Source organism: Nyctereutes procyonoides, unplaced genomic scaffold (assembly GCF_905146905.1).
Source record: "Nyctereutes procyonoides isolate TBG_1078 unplaced genomic scaffold, NYPRO_anot_genome, whole genome shotgun sequence".
NCBI classification, from domain to species: Eukaryota; Metazoa; Chordata; class Mammalia; order Carnivora; family Canidae; genus Nyctereutes; species Nyctereutes procyonoides.
Window position 1 is genome coordinate 37,079,361 of NW_026575139.1, and position 21,845 is coordinate 37,101,205.

Below are 21,845 nucleotides of genomic sequence, written 5' to 3' on the forward strand. Positions count from 1 at the left end.
AACGAAGTGGTGCAATACCACGTATGAAGGATTATGAGGCCCCTCCCCCCGCTCGCGCCCCCAGATGTTTCAGTCCTGCAGCGAGTTTCAGCAAGTTATTCACTAAGTGCCTTACTAGGGCTGTGCCCAGTCCTGGGCTGAAGGGGTCTCGCGCCTCCTCACTGCTTGCTCCCCCCACATTTTTCTGTAATAATGCCTGGCTAAAAAGGTTGTTACCGAACGAATATATGCTATTTTGTATATGACTTCAGAAAATCCTTAACAATTCTTTTTCTTTTTTTAAATACAGTATTCAAGATGAATGACAGCCTCTTTGTCAGTTTGGACAGACTTTTGCTAGAATTTGGTAGGTACAAAATGAAAAAGAAATAGGTAATTATTTGTATTATCATTTAACATTTTAACAATGAAGTCACAAAATAATTACTTTTTTTTTTTAGTTTTCCAGTATGAGCAAGATATAAGTACCAAAGGAGATATGATTCAACGAATTAATAGTAAGTCTTTTTGCATGATAAAGTTATTCTGTTTTTTAAATTTTTTTATGGTATATAAGACAATAAACATCTGCCTTGTTTAGGATAACTTATCCTAAACATTTTGGCATTTTAACTTTTGTGCCAGTTCTATATAGTGACTAATACTAAGCTGTTTGCCCTAATTACAGCTTTTCAGTACTAAATTTCTGTATTCATCCTTCAATGATTTTGCATTGAAGAATTTTGCTTTAAGCAGACATAATGACTTAATTAAGCACAGTTGAAAATACGTTATTTTTCTCAAATAACAGGTTATTTCAAACGAGTGAATTTTTTGATTTTATTTCTTTTTAAAATTTTTAAAAGATTTTATTTATTTGTTCATGAGAGACACAGAGATACAGGCAGAGGGAGAAGCAGGCTTCCTGCAAGACGCCGGATGCAGGACTTGAAGGCAGATGCTCAATCGCTGAGCTACCTGGGCGTCCCTTGATTTTATTTCTAAATTTATTTTTTTTTTGTAGTTTCAAGTTTTTATTTAAATTCCAGTTAGTCAACATGCAGTGTAATATTAGTTTAAGGTGTAGGATTTAGTGATTCATTACTTACATGCAACACTCAGTGTTCATCCCCAGCATCCTTCTTAATACCGATCACTGATTTAACCCATTTCCCCCACCTACCTTCCCTCTAGCAAGCCTTGGTTCTCTATTGTTAAGAGTCTGTTTTGTGGTTTGCTTCTCTCTTTTTTTCCTGTGTGTTCATTTGTTTTGTTTCTTAAATTCTACATGTGAATGAAATCATAAAGTATTTGTTTTTCTCTGGCTGACTTATTTTACTTAGGATAATACTCCCTAGCTCCATCCGTGTCATTGCAAGTGGCAAGATTTCATTCTGTTTAATGGCTGAGTAATATTCCGTTGCATATATACACCACATCTTTTTTTTTTTTAAGTATTTATTTATTTATTTGAGAGACAGCATGAGTGAGAGGGTCAGAGGGAGAGGGAGAGAGAATCTCAAGCAGACTCCACACTGAGCATGGAGCTGTTTGGGGGGCTCAATCACACGACATGGACATCAAGACCTGAGATGAAACCAAGAGTCAGATGCCCAACTGACTATATCCAGGTGCCCCTACACCGTATCTTTATCCATTCATCAATGGATGGGCATTTGGGCTCTTTCCATAATTTGGCTATTGTTGATAATGTTGCTATAAACATCAGGGTGCATGTGCCCCTTCAATTTTTTTTTTTTTTAAGAAAGAGAATGTGCAGGGGCGAGGGGGTTGCAGAGTGAGAGAGAGAGAGAGAGAGAATCCTAAGCAAGCTCCACACCCAGCACAGAGCCTGACCCAGGACTCCATTTTACAACCCTGAGATTATGACCTGAGCCAAAACCAAGAGTTCATTGCTTAACTGACAGCCACCCAGGCACCCCTTGAATCAGTATTTTTGTATCCTTTGGGTAAATAATTAGTAGTGCAATTGCTGGATCACAGAGTAGTTCTATTTTGAACTTTTTGACAAACCTCCTTACTGTTTTCCAGAGTGGCTGTACCAGTTTACGTTCCCACAGCATTATAAGAATGTTCCCCTTTCTCCATATCCTTGCCAACATCTGTTGTTAATTTTAGCCATTCTGACAGGTATGAGGTGATCTCTCATTGTGGTTTTTATTTTAATTTTTGTTTAAAGATTTATTTATTTATTCATAGAGACACACACACAGAGAGAGAGAGGCAGAGACACAGGCAGAGGGAGAAGCAGGCACCATGCAGAGAGCCTGACCTGGGACTCATCCAGGGTCTCCAGGATCACACCCTAGGCTGCAGGCGGTGCTAAACCTCTGCGCCACCAGGGCTGCCCTCATTGTGGTTTTGATTTGTATTTCCCTGATGATGAGTGATGTAGAACATCTTTTCATGTGTCTATTAGCCATCTGTATGTCTTCTTTGGAAAAATGTCTGTTCATGTCTTCTGTTTATTTAACTAGATATTTTGTTTTTTGAGTGTTGAGTTTGATAAGTTCTTTATATATTTTTGGATCATTTCAGTGAATTTTAAAAATCTTTTTAGACATAGTTGACTATTGTGGACATTGCTGCTATAAACATTGGGGTGCAGCTACCCCTTTGGATCACTATATTTGTATCTTTGTGGTAAGTACCTAGTAGCTATGGAAAGAAGTCAGATGTCCATTGATAGATGAATGCATAAAAAAGATGTGAGATATATGCATATATATGCATAAATATATATGTATATATATATGAATATTACTCAGCCACCAAAAAGGATGGAATTTACAATGATATGGATGGAACTGGAGGGTATTATGCTGAGTGAAATAAGGCAGTTGGACAAAGACAATTATATGGTTTCACTCATATGTGGAATTTAGGAAACAAAAGAGATGATCATAGGGGAAGAGAGGGAAAAATATGAAATTAGAGAGGGAGGAAAACTATAAGAGACTCTTAAGAATAGGAAACAAACTGAGGGTTGCTAGAGGAGAGGTGGCTGGGGGGTTGGATAACTGGATGATGGTCGTTTAGGAGGGTACAAACATGGATGAATAACAACTCTACTTCTGAAACTAATGATATAGTATATGTTAACTAATTGAATTTAAATAAGTGAATAAAAATAAATCTTTTACATGTCATTATTAATTTCTTAATAGTTCTGAAAATGTAGAATTTGGTTAACATTCTGCAACAAAAAAGAATGTAGAGTGTTAAGGCTTTATTTTAATCTTTAAGAAATTGCATTTTTGTATTTATTCCCTAGTAACAAAGAAATAAGTGAGTTGAAGGTGCATTTAATAATTAGTTGACACGGAATCAATGAAGACAAATTTTACATTTGTCAAAACCAAGATCAGCTAGTGTCATATGAGACTAAAGATTTACATGAACTCATACTCTCATAAGATGCCATTGATCTTAGATGTCACTTAATCTATCTCTCTTATGTTAAAGATAAGGAACAGGGACATTTCTTTCTTTCTTTTTTAAGTTTTTATTTAAATTCCAGTCAGTTAATTTCTAGTATACTGTTAGTTTCAGATGTACTTCTCTTCTGTCCCAAACACAAATCCTTTGCTTCTGGATCTAGGAGCAAGCCTGGTTCTGGTTCTGTGCTTTTTAGTATTGGGTCTTCCCATCTCAGTCCTCATTTCTTCTCCTTTCTCTAATTCTCCTCCTTTTAGGTCAGTTGCTATACCCCTTTTTCCTCTGTATTTGTTAATTTTGAGTTTATGATTTCTACCTTAAGAAAATAAACATTTCTCCTTTCCAGAATGCTTTGAAGATATTAAAGAAAACAAGGCAACTATTTGTAAGATACATGAAACTATAAATACAACAGATGAGGAAATTGGTCATTACTGTAAACATAGTAAGGAGATCAAAGACAACTGTAGTAAGTGAGTATTTGAAAGAAAGTAACTTTCAGTAATTGTTAGTAGATTTTTTTAAAAGATTTTATTTATTTATTCATGGGAGACACACAGAGAGAGGCAGAGACACAGGCAGTGGGAGAAGCAGGCTCCATGCAGGAAGCCCGATGTGGGCCTTGATCCTAGGACTCTGGGATCATGCCCTGAGTCAAAGGCAGACGCTTAACCGCTGAGCCACCCAGGCGTCCCTGTCACTAGATTCTTTATTCAAAGTTTCTGTTATTTATAATTTATATCATTTATAATTGAAGACATTGTTGCTTTAAAGTAGTGTTTTGTACTATCAAATAATCAGGTCTTAAATTGCTTTGCTACATGCTTTGGTAAAAAGGGATCATAGGAAAATCAAAAGAAAAGTAGAAGTGCTGTAAGATCTCTGTAATTAATACAGCTCCAACTCCAGAATTCTACAGAATTTTGAACAATATAGGCTCAGTATATAAAGTTCCTATTAGGTCAGTACAGTTGAAATGATTTCCATCTTTGAGTTTTTAAGATCATTATCTAGGGGAATCTAGACTCAAATAAGTTCCTTTTCAAAGTAAAAATATTCAGTATGTTAAGAATTCTTTCAACATGGCTTCAGGTTCTGGAACATAGTAGTTAAATTTATTATAAGACATAAACATTTTGAAACAAAGGCTTACTAATGGAACTTTATTGTATATTAAGAAAATAAAATGTGTTAGTTTTCTGTGCTTTATGTAGACCGTTATCTTTGTATTAACTACTATACTTTAGAATCATATTTGTTTTAAAAATATTTATTCAAAATTTTAATAAGTCTTTTTTGATTTTCCCTTTTATAAAGATAATACATACCTAGAATAAAAATTCAAAAACTATATAAATGTGTAGAGTAAAAAGTTATTTTCTGCCTGCAGTTCCCACCTCAACCCTCTGTCTTCTTCCCTATAGGTAATAATTTTTAATGGCTCTGGCTATCTTTTCAGACATTTTTCAATAAAAATTCAATGTCATTATTAAATAAACTTATATGTACATCTATCTATGTATTTCTTTTTACAAAATGGGATCATACTGTACTTACTATTTAAAAAATCAACATTATGTTCTGTAAATGATACTATACATATAATGATTATGTATAGATTTCAATCTTTAACAACTCCATAGGGTATAGTCTTGGTTTATTTTAAATTTAATCATTCTCCTATTATAGACAGTTAGGTTTCCAGTTTTTCCCTCTTATGAACAACCTGTACAGGTATCCTTCCACATTTATAGACCTGTTGCTGTAGAATGAGTCTAGAAGTGTGGTTGTTAGATCAGAGAGTATGCATATTTAAACATTTGATAGATAATGCCAAACTTCTCTCCACAAAAGGATTATATTAATTCATACTTTGGCCAACAGTGTATGAGTGTTCCTGTTTCCTCATGCCCTTGCCAACACTGGAATTATGTTTATTTTTTAATTTTTTTAATTTTTTAAAGATTTTATTTATTTATTCATGAGAGACACACACACACACACAGAGGCAGAGATACAGGCAGAGGGAGAAGCAGGCTCCATGCAGGGAGCCTGACATGGGACTTGATCCCAGGACTCCAGGATCACACCCTGGGCTGAAGGCAGGTGCCAAACCGCTGAGCCACCCAGGGATCCCCTGGAATTATGTTTAAATTATTTGCCAATCTGATCAACAAAACATATTGTTGAACTTTCTCTTTTATTTTGATTTAAGCTTTTTTGTAGGACATTTTACCAGTGGTTTCCTTCAACTAGCTGCAGTGGTTGTGGGAAAAGTAGTTTCCTTTTAGAACCTGCTGTGTCCAAGATGTAATGTACTTCATATGTTTAATCTCTGCTGGGTTCTGAGGACAATTTTTTAAAAAAGATTTTATTTATTTATTCATAGAGACAGAGAGAGGCAGAGGTAGAAACAGGCATCATACATAGAGCCTGACGTGGGACTCGATCCAGGGTCTCCAGGATCACGCCCTGGGCTGCAGGCAGCGCTAAACCACTGCACCACCAGGGCTACCCGGTTCTGAGGACAATTAGTAGGATTTTAATACCATGATATACCTCTAATTCATGATTTCAGCATACTGGTTAAGAGATTTAAATGTGGAATATGAATTCATAAAAGTACTAGAAGAAATATAAGTGACTGTATAATCTCGGAGAGTAGAAGGCCTTTGTAAGTGTAACATCAAAAGTAGAAAATAGGAAGATCCCTGGGTGGCTCAGTGGTTTAGCGCCTGCCTTTGGCCCAGGGCGTGATCCTGAAGTCCTGGGATTGAGTCCTGCGTTGGGCTCCCTGCATGGAGCCTGCTTCTCCCTCTGCCTGTGTCTCTGCCTCTCTCTCTCTGTATGTCTATCGTGAATAAATAAATAAAACCTTTTTTAAAAAAAGTAGAAAATAAAAGGAAACAATGGATAAATATGATTACACACAAATTAAAAAGAGAAATGCCTTCAAATGATACAAAAGGCAAAAGGATAGGGTAGGAAAAGTATCAAGTAAGTGCTAATTTTTAAAAATATAAAGTACTTGTGGAAAATAAGTAAATACCAAGAAGAAGAAACATGTCTAATAAATATGTGAACAAATGCGCAATCTTACTATTAGTCAGACATCCAAATTAAAGCAACAATGAAATGCTATTTTTTTTGCCTTTAAGTTTTGCAGAAATTTAAAGAAACACAATATCCTGTGTTGACCAGGGAATAAGAAAATCACTTCTCTTGTACACTATAGTAATGTACACTGGTATAAACCTTTTAGATGACCCATCAGTGTATTTTTAAAAAGCTTTAAAATAAGCCTGACTTTTGATTAAAAGTTTCCATCTCTGAGAATTTTTCATCAGGAAATAATTAGGCACAATACTGTACAATAAGGTGTTTATTTCAAACTTTTCTTTTTTTTCTTTTTTTCAAACTTTTCTTTTTAAATATTTTATTTATTTACTCATGAGAGAACTGAGAGAGGCAGAGACATAGGCAGAGGGAGAAGCAGCCTCCCCATGGGGAGCTTGATGCAGGACTTGATCCCAGGACTCTGGATCACGCCCTGAGCCAAAGGCAGATGCTCAATCACTGAGCCACACAGGCATCCCTATTTCAACCTTTTTTTATGATGGGAAAACATTGGAAAGATCTAATGTTCAACATTAGGTGATGGGTTAAATGAATTTTGGTATATGCATATGAATTAACAGTAGGTAGCCAATTAAATTATAAGTGTATATTTACTGATATGGAAAGATGTTAACTTTCTATTAATATGGAAAGATGTATATTACGAAGTAAGCAAAGCAATAAAACAGCATTCATAGTATGAGCTCAATTAAGTAATTGTATATATATAGTAGAAATAATCTAGGAATATGTATGTCAAAATGCTTACAGGAAATACCTTTTTAAGGAACATGTATTTCTTATGGAATTTTTAAAATACTCAGAATATGTGTAATGTATAACCTTTGACCTTATTCCATTTTGGGGAATGTTTTCTAAGGAAATGATTGGAAATTCAGACAAACATGTAAGTAAAAGTTCTATTTATAATAGAAAGACAGATAAAGCAAAAATGGCCAACAAAGTGGGAATAGTTAGAAAAATTATGGAACATGATGTATTAACAGTGAATTCTTAGTGACAAGGAAAATGTGTATAATTTAAAGGGTGATAAAGGAGCATGCGTTGTTATATATATGAATATCATCTCAAATATGTTAAATATAGGGATGCCTGAGTGGCACAGTCAGTTAAGCCTCTGACTGTTGGTTTTGGCTCAGCTTGTGATAGGGTGGTGAGATCCAGCCCTGCATAGGACTCCACACTCAACGGAGAGTCTGCTTGAGACTCTCCCTTTGCCCCTTTCCCCACTATTCTCTCTCTCTCAAAGATATAAATAAGTCTTTTAAAAAAGATAATAAATATGTACTTTATAATAAAGTTGGAAATAATTTAAAAAATGATAGTAGTTATTATTCAGTGTTGAGAATAATGGATAATGGTTATTTTCTTACATATACTTTTCTGTGCTTCCAGAGTGGGCATGTGATTGTTTTGAATCTGAAAAGAATATTAAGACATTAGAAAAAAGAGAGAAACTAGTTGAACAACACTTAGAATGGAAGCTGACATGGTGTATGCAAATTTTAGATTTTTCCATATTGGTAACATTTTTTAAGTCTTGTAATAAGACAAAAAATATATAAGATAGCTATTCATTTTATTCTTAGCCTCTGCTTTTATAAATTATTTTGGTCTAGTTTCTGTCTTTCTAGTTCAGGAGGGTATAGCAACCTGACTTTCTAAGTTTCAAAAGAAAAAAAAAGCCTCTCTTTAGCCCCTGTTCTTTGAATCCTTAACTCCAAAAGAATTTCTTAGCCAAGATCTTAGAAGTATGATGAGAAGAGAAGCCCGATGGTGGAGTATTGCACAGTATCTTCTAGAAATGCTGGAGCAATACACAGTCCAGCCATGTAACATTTGCTCCTGCCTTAGTCATGGTTCCACAATGGGTTTTATGTAAAAATTAATGGATATTTTTCCTTGAGTGTATTATGATTGCCTGAATGATGGTAGTGGTGGTGATGGGGGGTAGGAATATTTTTTTGATATAAGCTTATTTTCTTTAGGAAGAGAAAGATTCATTTATTTTTAAATGGTTAAATTCATTTTTATTATCTCTTACAACTTATCATTCTGAGATTCTAATTACATTATTTTTTTTTCCATAGCTGGAAGCCAACATGTGATGTTTTTCATAAGCATGAAGACTATATGCAGGACCAATTTACTGTTTATCAAGAAACTATTGAAAAAGACAAGTACAATACATATATTAAGTTATCAGTTCTATAATTTAGTACTGATAGGATATGCTTATTAAAAATGTTGCTTAAAAAATGCAGAAACTTTGTATATTAGGAGAGGTTCTTTTTGTTTTTGTTTTTAAGTAAACACAGTGCTTTGGACTCTTTGGGTGCCATTGGAGGCCTACTTATTTGTTATAAAGTTCTACCAAACTCTGAATATGTTTAGATATGTCCTTAGAAAAAAACAATTTATCAGTAGCAATTATTATAGAAGAGTGCTTTGATTAATGGTTTTTATAATTGAATTGTTAGAGGTAAACATCTGGGGAATAGTTAGCTATAGAATTAGCTTATGAAAAATTTGGAGTATTGACTTTTGAAGGGGATTCTATATGAAACTTCTTTTTTTCAGAAAGCTTATGTAGTGGGGTGTTATATTCTAATGTAGAGACCTGTTGTATAGGTTTATTTTATTAATGTATAAAATAACCTCATTTTGAGGACTAAATATAATTAGTGAATATAATGGAACAAGGTGAGAGACTTTGAACACATTATATAGCATTATAATTTCACTTAATTTAAAAATTTAAGTGTTTTCATTTTTAATATAATTGGACAAGAGCATGATTTTGTATATATATATGCTCTTGTCCAATACATACACACTCATATATATATAAGAGAGAGTGAGAGAGAGAGAGAGCACAAGCAGGATGAGGGACAGAGGGATAAGCAGACTCCCTGCTGAGCGGGAAGCCCCATGTGGGATCCAGTCCTGGGATCATGACCTGAGCCAAAGGCAGATGCTTAACCAACTGAGCTACACAGGTGCCCTGATTTTTTAATACTTTTTATATTTTTGTTATCTTTTTATACTTTATTTTTATTTTTTACTACCTTTCCTCCCAGCTTTATTGAAATATAACTGACATAACATTGTTTAAGTTTGAGAGGTACAAACATGATGGTTTGATACATGTATATAATTTAAACTATCTGTCACAATAAGGTTAGGAAGGTAGCACATCTGTCACCTTGTATAAGTACTATTTTTTTTTGTAGTAAGAACATTTAAGATTTACTCTTAGTAATTTTTAAATATATAATACAGTATTGTTATATTTACCATGTCGTATATTAAATCCCCAGAACTTAATTCACCTTATAACTGGAAGTTTGCATCCTTTGAGCAACACCTCCCTATTTCCTCTACTCCTGGCCCCTGGCAGCCACCATTCTACTCTTTGTTTCTATGATTTGGCTTTTTAAAAATTTTACATATGAGTAGGATCATACCATATTTGTTTTTCTCTTACTCAGCTTAGTACTCTCAAGGTCCATCCATGGTGTTGAAGATGGGAGCAGTTCTGTTTTATGACTGGATAATATTCCATTGCATGCATAAGATTCATTTTATTATTATTATTTTTTAAAGGGTTGAAACTCAGTGCCCAGTGTGAGGCTTGAACTCATGATTGTGAAATTGAGTCACATGTTCTCCTGACTGACCCAGCCCAGGTGTCCCTATATACACATTAAAAAAAATTATTACTGAAGAATAATTGATGTACAATGTTATACTATTTTCTGGTATACAACTTAATGATTTGACAATATTTTTAAAAGATTTCTTTATTTAGCTTAGAGAGCACTCACAAGCAGGGAGAGGGGCAAAGTGAGAGGGGGAGAGAGAATTTCAAGCAGATTTCCTGCTAAGTGTGGAGGTTGATGTAGGGCTTGGGATCCCATAACCCCAGAGATCATGACCTGAGCCAAAACCAAGAGTTGGACACTCACCTCACTGAGCCACCCAGGTACCTTCTCATTTATTTTATGACTGGAAGTTTAAACCTCTTAATCTCTTTCATGTATTCCACCTCCCCTGCTGCCCCTATCCTGGCAACCACTAGTTTTTTTTTTTTTCTGTATTTAAGAGTCTGGCTTTTTGTTTTGTTTGTTTTTAGATTTCACATGTAAGTGAAATAATGTATTTTCCTTTCTCTTCGTGACTTATTCCACTCACATTAGTACCCTTTAGGTTCATCTATGTTGTTGCAAATAACAAGACCTTATTCTTTTTGTGGCTGAGTAATGTTCCATTTCATATATATATTATCTATAGTATATGTGTGTATATGTGTGTGTGTGTGTGTGTGTGTATATATATATATATATATATATCACTTCTTTATCCATTCATCTATTGATGGACACTTGGGTTGCTTGCATATCTTATCTTGGCTATTGTTAAACAATTCAACTGTAAATGTACGGGTGCATATATATTTTTGAATTAGTTTTATTTTTTTGGATGAATACCTAGTAGTAGAATTACTGGATCATAAGAGTATTTTGGGATCATTTTTAATTTTTTGAGGAATCTCCATACTATTTTCTATAGGGTTGCACCAATGTACATTGCCACCAATAAGTGCACACGGATTCTTTTTTTTCCACATCCTTACCAATAATTATTATATCTTGTCTTTTTGTTACTAGTCATTCTGACAGGTGTAAGGTGACATCTCATTGTGGTTTTGATTTGCATTTCTCTGATGGTTAGTGATGTTGATCATCTTTTCATGAACTTTTTGATCATTTGTATGTCTGTGGAAAAATGTTCAGATCCTCTGCCCATTTTAAATATGAATTATTAGCCTTTTGCTATTAACTTGTATGAGTTTATTATATACTGATCCATGAACACAGAATATCTTTCATTTATTTGTGTCTTCTTCAGTTTCTTCAATCAATGTCTTACAGTTTTTAGTGAACAGATCTTTCACCTCCTGGATTTAATTTACTAAGTATTTTATTATTTTTGATGCTATTAGAAATGGAACTGTTTTATTTTCTTTCAGATAGTTCATTGTTAGTGTATAGTGATTTTTGTATGTTGATTTTTTAATGTGAAATTTTACTGAATTTGTTGATTAGTTCTAACAGTTTTTGGGTGGAGTTTTTTTTATGTGTAAGATCATGTCATTTTGCAAACAGAGACCATTTTACTCCTTCCTTTCCTACTTGGATGACTTTTTTTCTTTTTCTTGACTAATTGCTGTAGTTAAGATTTCCAGTACTGCACTCCTATTTGATTAGAAGTGGTGGGAGTGGCACCCTCGTCTTATTGGTGTTTTTGGAGGAAAAGCGTTTAGTTCTTCAGAATTGACTGTGATGTTAATTATGGAATTGTCATACATGGCCTTTATTATGTTGAGGTATGTTCCTTCTGTTCCCAATTTGTTGAGAGTTTTTATCATGAAAGGGTGTTGAGTTTTGCCAGATGCTTTTTCTGTATCTATTGAGTGGATCATATGAGTTTATCCTTTATTCTATTAACGTGGAATATCATGTTTATTGACTTGTGTATGTTGATGAACCATTCTTGTAACCAATGGATAAATCCCACTTTGTCATTGTGTATGATCCTTTTAATGTGCTGTTGAGTTTGGTTTGCTAGTATTTTGTTGAGAATTTTTTCGTCTATATTCCTCAGGAATATTGGCCTGTATTTTTCTTTTCTTGTGGTGTTCTCATTTGGCTTTGGTATCAATGTAATGCTGGCTTCATAAAATGAATTGGAGGGTGTTGCCTCCTCTTCAACTTTTTGGAAGAGTTTGAGAAGTCTCTTATGATCCTTTGTATTTCTGTGGTGTTGGTTATATAATTCTTTGTATTTCTATGGTGTAATATTTCCTCTTTCATTTATAATTTTGCTTATTTGAGTCCCTCTCTCTTTTTTCTTGGTTAGTCTAGCTAAGGGTTTGCAAATGTGTTAATCTTTTCAAAAACCCAACTCTTTCTATCACTGATTTTTTTTCTGTTGTCTTCCTCTTCCCTATTTTATTTATTTCTGCTCTAATCTGTGTTACTTCTTTCCTTCTGCCATCTTCAGGCTTAGATTGTTCTTCCTTTTCTAATTCCTTGAGATATAAAGTTAGTTTGTTTATTTGAGGTCTTTCTTTTTTCTTTTCTTTTTTCTTTTTTAAGATTTTATTCATTTATTCATGAGAGACACACAGAGAGAGGCAGAAACATAGGCAGAGGGAGAAGCAGGCTTTCTTCAGGGAGCCTGATGTGTGGGGCTCGATCCCAGGACCTGGGATCACGCTCTGAGCCAAAGGTAGACATTCAACCACTGAGCCACCCAGGCATCCCAGGTCTTTCTTTTTTTTTTTAATGTAAGCATTTATTGCTATAAGTTTCCTTTTTAGACCAACTTTTGCTGCATCCCCTAGGTTCTGATGTATTGCATTTTCATTTTCGTTTGTCTCAAGATACTTTTGATTTCTTCTTTGACCCAGCACTGATTGGGAGTGTCTTGATTAATTTCCACATATTTGTGAATTTTTCATTTTCCTTCTGTTGATTTCTAGTCCTATATCATTATGGTCAGAAAAGATACTTGATATTATTTCAGTCTCCTTAAGTTTATTAAGGTGGCTTTGTAACCCAAGATATGATCTCTCCTAGAGAATATCCCATGTGTGCTTAAGAGGAATATATGTTCTGGTGTTGTTAGATGGAATGTTAGATTGAATGTTTTGTATGTGATTGTTAGGTCTATTTTGTCTATAGTGTTGTTATTCAGATATACTGTTTCCTTACTCTGTCTGGATGATCTTCTCAGTATTGAAATGGGGTATTGAAGTCCTTGACCATTATTGTTCTTATCTTCAGTTATGTTAATGTTATGTTATGTTAATATTTGTTTTAAATATTCAAGTGCTTTAGTGTTGGGTTGTGCATATATTTTCAATTATTATATCTTACTGGTGAATGATCTTTTATCATTTTATAGAGATTTTCTTTGTCTTATGATTGATTTTGACTAATGTCTCTTTTATCTGGCATAAGTATAACCACTTTTTCTCTCCTTTGGTTGTCATTTGCATGAAATATCTTTTTCCATTCCTTCACTTTCAGCCTTTGTGTGTCCTTAAAGCTAAAGTGAATTTCTCATAGATGGCATATTGTTAGATCTTGTTTTTTATTTTATTTTTAAAAAAATTTATTTATTTTTAATATTTTATTTTATTTCTTTTATTTTTAAAATTTATTTGACACACACAGAGAAAGAACACAAGCAGGGGGAGCAGCAGGCAGAAGGAGAGGGAGAAGCAGGCTTCCTGCTGAGCAGAGAGCCCAATGTGGAGCTTGATCCCAGGATGCTGGGATCATGACCTGAGCCAAGGCAGAGGCTAAACCAACTCAGTCACCCAGGCACCTTCGATCTTGTTTTTTAAATCCATTAAGCTCTGTACCTTTTGAATTTAGTCTGTTTATGTTTAAAGTAATCATTTTTTAGAAGATGTATTATTTGAGAGAGAGAGTGTGAGAGTGTGAGACTTTGGGGCAGAGGGAGGGGCAAAGGGAGAGGGAGAGAATCTCAAGTAGACTCCATGCTGAGCATGGAGCCTGATGTGGGGCTTGATCCCACATAACCTGAGATCATAACCTGAGCTGAAATCAAGAGTTGGGCACTCAACCAGCTGAGCCACCTAGGTACCCCTAAAGTAATTATTGATAAATAATTATTATTGCTATTTAGTTAATAGTTTTCTAAGTTTTTAAAATGGTTTCTGTCTTCCTTCCTTGTTATCTTCCTTTGTGATTTGTTTTTCATAGTGGCATGCTTTAATTCCTTTCTCTTTATCTTTTGTGTATCTACTATAGGTTTGTTCTCTGTGGTTACTATGATGCTAACATAAAACATTTACAAATGTAACACTATTTTAAGCTGATACAACTTACCTTCAATGCATATAAAGACTCTACACTTTCACTTCCCCTCCCCAAATTTTATACTACTTACATCTTTATTTTTTTAAAGAATAGGGGTTATATAGGTGGTTAATTAATTAATTAATTAATTAAAAAAGTTCTTTTTATTGTTTAATACATTTTTAAAGGTAATCTCTACCTCCAACATGGGGCTCAAACTCAGGATCCGAAGATCAAGAGTCAGACACTCCACTCACTGAACCAGCCAGGCGCCCCACTTTATATCTTTTATACTGTGTATCCATTAACAAATTATTGTAACTATATCTATTTTTTAATATTATTGTTTTTTAGCTTATATACTAGAGATAAAAGTGATTTGCAAGTCATTAATACAGTAGTATAGTATTCTGAGTTTGACTATATGTTCACTTTTACCAGTGAATTTTATACTTTTATATGTTTTCATGTGGCCTTTGTCATTTCAACTTGAAAAATTCCTTTAAAAATTTCCTGTAAGGCAGCTCAAGTGGTAATGAATTCTCTGAGCTTTTGTCTGTCTGGAGATGTCCTTATCTCTCTTTCTTGAAAAATGATTATTTGAGTTCTTTGGAAGGTAAATAGTAGATCTCTATTCCTTTGGGGTTAGTTACTAAAGCTTTATTACTTTCCTGAGTGGTTTCATATTTTCATGGTATTTTGTGATCTGTGTAGCTTTGCATTAGTGTCTTTATACTTGAATGAACAAAAACCTCTTTCGGTCTTTACAGATTGGTTTTGGCAGGTAAAGACCTTTTCCTGTTGGTTTCTTAGACTGATGGGATTATCTCTAGACTTGCAGTCATGCTGAGTTAGAGTTGGTTTTGAGGCAGTCACTTTGTCTACATTGGGATCCATGGTTGGTGTGCTTATTATGAGGGACTCAGGCAGGTATGATCCTTCCTGGTCCCTGGGTGAGTGTAACTGCTTCCAGTACTTCATTAAGTTGGATAGCACTTGGGACAAAGGTCTGCTTCAGGTTCTACAGTTGATCCCCAGTCAGCAGGACTCATATGGCTCCCACTAAGAACCTGGTAGAGCTCTTGCCTGATCACTGGATGGATCTGCGGGTGGTCAGAACTGGCTCTAGACTGTGGCCAGGAGGGGCTAGAACTGGGCCTCAGAGATGTTTCAGGTTCTACAACGAAGACTGAGGTCGGTAGTCCTGGTTCTGAAGGCACAGATGGGCATGCCTGCCACCAGTTCCCTGGGTAGGCTGGAGTATTCCCTAACTGTATTTGGGGGACTGGAGCCAAGTATAGGGCCCTTTTAGGATCTCCAGGGGTACATATAGGAGTACCTATTTCTGGGTTCTAAGGCTGGCAGTTCTGCTGGTGGCTTTTAGCTATGAGGGACCTGGAGTATACCCAAGTATATGGTTCTTTAGAATCTATTAGGGTGCAGATAGGAGTGTCTCCCACTGGGAACTAGTTTCTCAGTACTGCTGGCAAACTGTGGCTCTGAGGGGGTTAGAACCAAGTATAAGGTGCTTTCAGGATCTTCAGCGGCACAGATAGGAGTGTCTCCTGCTGGGTCTCTGTGCCAGCAGGATTCTTTGGTGACTGTGGCTGGATTGGGCTGGAGCCCAGTTACAGGGCCATTTCTGAATCTATGGTCTGAATGAGTTTGGCAGGCTAACCTCCAGGGGCTCCCAGATTGCAGCCACAGGGACTGGAGCTGGTTCATGGGTCACTTCAGGATCTATAGCTAGACCAGAGTATGTATGCCTATTAACTGACACATGGATAGGCATGACTTGTTCTAGGTCCTTTGGTGAATGGTGCTAGTAACAGACCCAGAACCAAATGGGGCTGTAGCTAAGTTCTCAGGGAGTATTAAACTATTTCCAGGTCTGTAGCCAGGACCACAGTCAGTGAGTTAGCCACCAGGATGTGAGCCTGCTTTCTCAAAATGACTCTACTTAGTGTTGGACTACACTAGGGCTTCAGTCTTCTATCTGGATCCAAAAGCTCCCCCCCCCACTTTTGTCCATGGATGGATGTTAAATTATTATTTTTGATGTGCAGTACATGAGGGATATTTTATTCTGTCATTTTGCTGACATCACTCCAATTTTTTGTATTTTAATTAAAAACAAACATGCAAAATCTAGACTACAATGCCCTTTATATTTAAAAATGAGTCTTAAGAGAAGGTAGGGACTAAAGTAATAGTAATGAATTTCATATAATTTTGATGTGTCATGAAATATTATGATGACTTTTTCAATAATTTGAAAGTCCCACTCAAGACTTGTGCCCAAATAGGTGACGACCTATCTCTACCTGAGTTGGACTGGAGGAGTGCCTCCAAACTGCTGTAATTTTCTTCTTGTTTCCCCTAATCTTCCATTCTAGACATTCATGAAGACTAGTATTGTTGGCAACAGATGAGATAGTCACGGTTCTTCTTGAATCATGACTTGGCTCTGCTGGTGTCTGCTAAAGTCCCTGTATGGAGCGTATAAGAAGAGTGGGCATGAATATAGAAACTGGTGACTCAGACTCAGTTTTCTAATAGGTATTTCCTTCTTCCCTGGACCAATTCCCCAAGAAGTAAGGGATTAATTAGCAAATACGCATTTAGAGGAATAGGAGTTTGTTTTGGGCTCAACTGCTTTATTTTGAAAAGGAGACAGAGTTATTAAGTTAAAAGTTTTTCATATATTAAGAAATCAAAACATTCAGAAGATTCAGATCTGCTGACCAGTACAATGTTGTTATCCTTATTTTTTTCCCTCAGTATACAAGCATTTATGAAAACTATTCTTGTTTTCTCATCTACTAAGATGAGATCATCATTTTAGTATCTTTAAATAAATTTCCCCCATATAGTATGTCTTGATTTAGAAAACTTATAGAATTATTAGGAGCATAAGGACTATATATATTTTTAGAAAATTTTCAATGAATAGTTCTTAAAACTAAGTATTTGACAAAAATTGAGTAAAAAGGATCTAATAATATATTTGCTATAATGAACCTGGATTGAACGTTCTCATTGTTGTAGATTAGGATTGGCAAACTTATTTTTAAAATAAAAGGCCAGATAGTAAATATTTTAGGCTACTTGTTATATAGTCTCTGTTGATACTTAACCCGCTGTTGTAATGCAAGGACAACTTTAGACAATATGTAAATGAATGTGTTCTAATAAAACTTTTATTTGTGGATATTATAGCTTGAATTTCATATAATTTTGATGTGTCATGAAATATTATGATGACTTTTTCAATAATTTTAAAATTCAAAGATTATTTTTAGCTCACGGGCCATACAAAAACAGGTGGCAGGTTAGATTTGGCCCGTAGGTTAGGATTAGCAAAAAAATGAGATGGAAGAATTAATATCCTTTTGCAAGAATTAACTCTCCCACTCAAGACTTGTGCCCAAATAGGTGACCACCTATCTCTACGTGAGTTGGACTGGAGGAGTGCCTCCAAACTGCTGTAATTTTCTTCATAAAATAATTAATGGAGTGTGTAATAATGATTATGAACCCAGAGTTCTAATACATAAAACATGATCTTCTGTTAAAATGCCAGCTTAGAGAATTGAAGACTTAAAAGGCATAGTTATAGAGATAGCTGAACTTAGGAGAGTAGAAACTGAAAACTCCAGGAGGATAAAGATCAGGAAGTCATTGGAAGAACCATGTTCTCATTGTAGTTCTAATTTGTGTTTCCCTGATGATGAGTAATGTTGAACATCTTTTCATGTATCTGTTGGCTCTCTGTATATCTTCTTTGGAAAAATGTCTATTCATGTGTTCTGCCTATTTTTAATTGAATTATTCATTTTTGGATGTTGACTTTTATAAGTTCTTTATATATTATTATATTAACCCTTTATCAGATACGTCATTTGCAAATATCTTCTCCCATTCCATAGGTTGCCTTTTAGTTTACTGTTTCCTTTGCTGTACAAAAGCTTTTTATTTTGATAAAGTTCCAAGTATCAGCAACACAGGAAACAACCATGTGTTGGGAAGGGTGTGGAGAAAGGGAAACTCTCCTGCGCTATTGGTAGAAATGCTAGATTGTGCTGCTACTCTGGAAAACAGTATGGAGGTTCCTCAAAAAGTTAGAAATAGAACTCCTCTATGATCCAGCAATTGCACTACTAAGTATTTGCCCAAAGAATGAAAAAATAGTAATTCAAAGGGACACATGCACCCCAATGTTTATAGTAGTATCATCTATAATAACCAAATTATGGAAACAGCTCAAGTATCCATCAACTGATAAATGGATAAAGAATATATAGTACCTATATACAATGGAATATTACTCAGACATAAAAAGAATGAAATCTTGCCACTTGCAATGACATGGATGGAGCTAGAGAATATTATGTTAAGCAAAAAAAAACAAAAACAAAAAAAAGACAAAAAAAAACCCAGAAAGACAAATACCATATAATTTCACATATATCTGGAATTTAAGAAACAAATAACAAAGGGGGGAAAAAGAGAGAGGGAGTCAAACTGAGAAACAGACTCTTAACTATAGAAAACAAACTGATGACTACCAGAGGAGAGGTAGGTGGAAGGATGGGTTAAATAGGTGACGGGAATTAAGGAGTCCACTTGTTGTGAGGCTGGGTGATGAATGGAATAATTATATTTTATATCTGAAACTAGTATTACACTGTATGTTAACTAACTGGAATCTAAATAAAAACTTAAAAAATGTAGGTTCTGCAATGTCAATTAGGATGAGAAATAAAAAGATCACTGAATTAGACAATTAGATCACTGGTGATCTTGGGAAGGGTAGTTTCTTTGGAATGGTGAGAGTAAAAGTTAAATTGAAGAGGATTAAGGAATGAATCACTTAGGTAGTGAAGAGAAAGACTAGACAGTTGAAAAATGTGATAGAGTTTAGGAAAATTTGAAGGGCAGACAGTATTTTTTTTTAAAGATTTTATTTATTCATGAGAGACACAGAGAGAGAAAGAGAGAGAGAGAGGCAGAGACACAGGCAGAGGGAGAAGCAGGTTCCATGCAGGGAGCCTGACATGGGACTCGATTCCGGGTCTCCAGGATCAGGCCATGGGCTGAAGCGCTAAACCGCTGAGCCACCAGGGCTGCCCAAGGGCAGACAGTATTGAGGGAATAGGGATAAGTTGGTATTTGGCTTGCCTTTTATGCTTAACTTACTATACTTTAACAGGTGATACTTAGAAAGTTTTTAGATATATTCTTGTTATATTGACATTATTTCTTTTAATTTTAACAGAAAAATGTACCATGGTTATATATGTCAGTATAAAGATGTTTTGAAGCAATATCAATTAAAATACTCAGAAACACCCCTTTCACATGAATATTATAAGAAGAAAAGAGAATATGAAGAAATTCAAAATAGAGTGTTGGCTTGTACTGAACAACTAAAAATGAATGAAACTATCTTTATGGAATTTCTAGGTATTAACATTTTTGTTATATATTGTTTAAATAATGATATCTTCGTAATGAAAAAATAATGAATCAGACTAAAGTATGATTTTGTTTTTCAGTGCCTGCTCCTTTTCCATCACTTACTAAATGGACATTACATATGTATCCACAAAGTATTTCTACCTATAATTTTGTTAGATAATATTATTTCTGTATTTTAATTGTTATTGTATTTCCCTTGTAAGAATCAAATGGATTTGGAGTTTTTAATATTATATATATATATATATAATATATATATATATATATATTTATATATTTATTGGAGTTCAATTTGCGAGTTTTTTGTTTAATTAAAAAAACTTACACGTTACTTTGAAGGTCATTTGAGGTTAGTTTTCATACATGTGCATGTGATCAGAAGCAAGCAATTCTAATGAGCATAAAGTGGTATATGTATCTAAGTGTTGTATCTTAGCAAAAAAAACAATGAAAAAGTCATCTTGGTCTGACTTATCAAAGAAAGAATTCCAGTTAAATCAGTTGAATTATTATTTGTTAGGATGGAAGGTGATAAGGTGAGTCACAATTATCTACTCACCTATAGTAATTCATTGGATATTGTACCAGGCAATTCTCAAAAAGATACAGAACTTTCTTGCAAAGGGCTCACATTTTAGTAGGGGAGACAGACATGTAAACAAATAATTCTAATACAGTGGCATTGTCTTAGATGATTAAGTAATTTTTAATTGGTCTAAGTCTCATCTGTTTGTCCAGGAGATTTTCCCTGATGATGAACTTAGAACTTTAATCCTCTTCCAACCTCTACAATCCTTCATATGCTTTCCTATCAGATTATAACTCCACTGTTTGTACTAAGACTTTTTTATCCCTGCATTCTACCTTGCTTTATCGTAAATTATCCTTTTAACTCCTTAGCTCTTTGTTCTCTTCACGTTTAGATTTTAGTTTACCCTGTTTTTAGTTGTTCATTGCTGCCTATCTGTGTTGTAATTTCTCAATGGGAAGAGACAGAAATTGGTTGATAGATGAAGTATAGCAGGAGGTTAGGAAGTTTGATGTAGGAAGGGATAAAATATAAGATTATGTGAGAAACAAGAAGAGGTGATGGAGGTAGGGAGAATTGAACATTAGGATTTAAATGTCTATGTAAAAATTTTATGTATACTTTTTATAATAATATAGCATTAAAATGATATTCATTACATTCTAGCATATATATTATGTATTTTAAGACAGAGTAGGAAATATTCTGCCTTAAATAGACAGGTTTTCTCTGGAGTTCTTGTTCACTATCACTATTCTATTAATTTTTAATTTCTCCTTAATGGTTTATAGAGTAACTTAGGAAATTGTAGTAGTTAATAACCATGCAAGATGTCTGTTAACAGGTGAGAAATTCTCTACTTAAAATTGGGTATAAATCCAGTCCATGCAGAAAGACCAGATGGAAGATCTAGCTGTCTTTTAAGCCCTGCAGGCTGCACTGATGAACCTTACAGAGCAAGAAAAGGGAAATTGGGTGGATATTTATTTATTTATTTATTTATTTATTTATTTATTTTTAGATTGGAGTTCAATTTGCCAACATATAGCATAACACCCAGTGCTCATCCTGCCAAGTGCCCCCCCCCCAGTGCCCATCAACTAGCCACCCCAACCCCCCACCTGCCTCACTTTCCACTACGTCTTGTTCGTTTCCCAGAGTTAGGTGTCTCTCATGTTTTGTCACCCTCACTGATATTTTCACTCATTTTCTCTCCTTTCCCTTTATTCCCTTTCACTAATTTTTCATTGGCTTTTTATTTTATCTATCTATCTATTTATTTATTTATATTTTTTAAAGATATATTTATTATTTTAGAGAGAGCATATGCGTGTTTGTGGACAGGAGGGGCAAAGGGAGAGAGA

At 34.7% G+C, this 21,845-nt stretch overlaps 1 protein-coding gene across 1 annotated transcript in view; it reads left to right on the forward strand.

The window, feature by feature from the left end:
* The first annotated feature begins 297 nt into the window (after nucleotides 1-297).
* Nucleotides 298-21,845, forward strand: part of CUNH14orf39 (chromosome unknown C14orf39 homolog) — a 51,633-nt gene continuing 30,085 nt past the window's right edge. Inside the window, exons 1-6 of the mRNA XM_055303611.1 lie at nucleotides 298-346; nucleotides 441-497; nucleotides 3,785-3,911; nucleotides 8,667-8,756; nucleotides 19,750-19,937; nucleotides 20,030-20,072. Of these exons, the coding sequence (XP_055159586.1) occupies nucleotides 298-346; nucleotides 441-497; nucleotides 3,785-3,911; nucleotides 8,667-8,756; nucleotides 19,750-19,937; nucleotides 20,030-20,072 (554 nt within the window). The remainder of the gene's footprint in view (nucleotides 347-440; nucleotides 498-3,784; nucleotides 3,912-8,666; nucleotides 8,757-19,749; nucleotides 19,938-20,029; nucleotides 20,073-21,845) is intronic.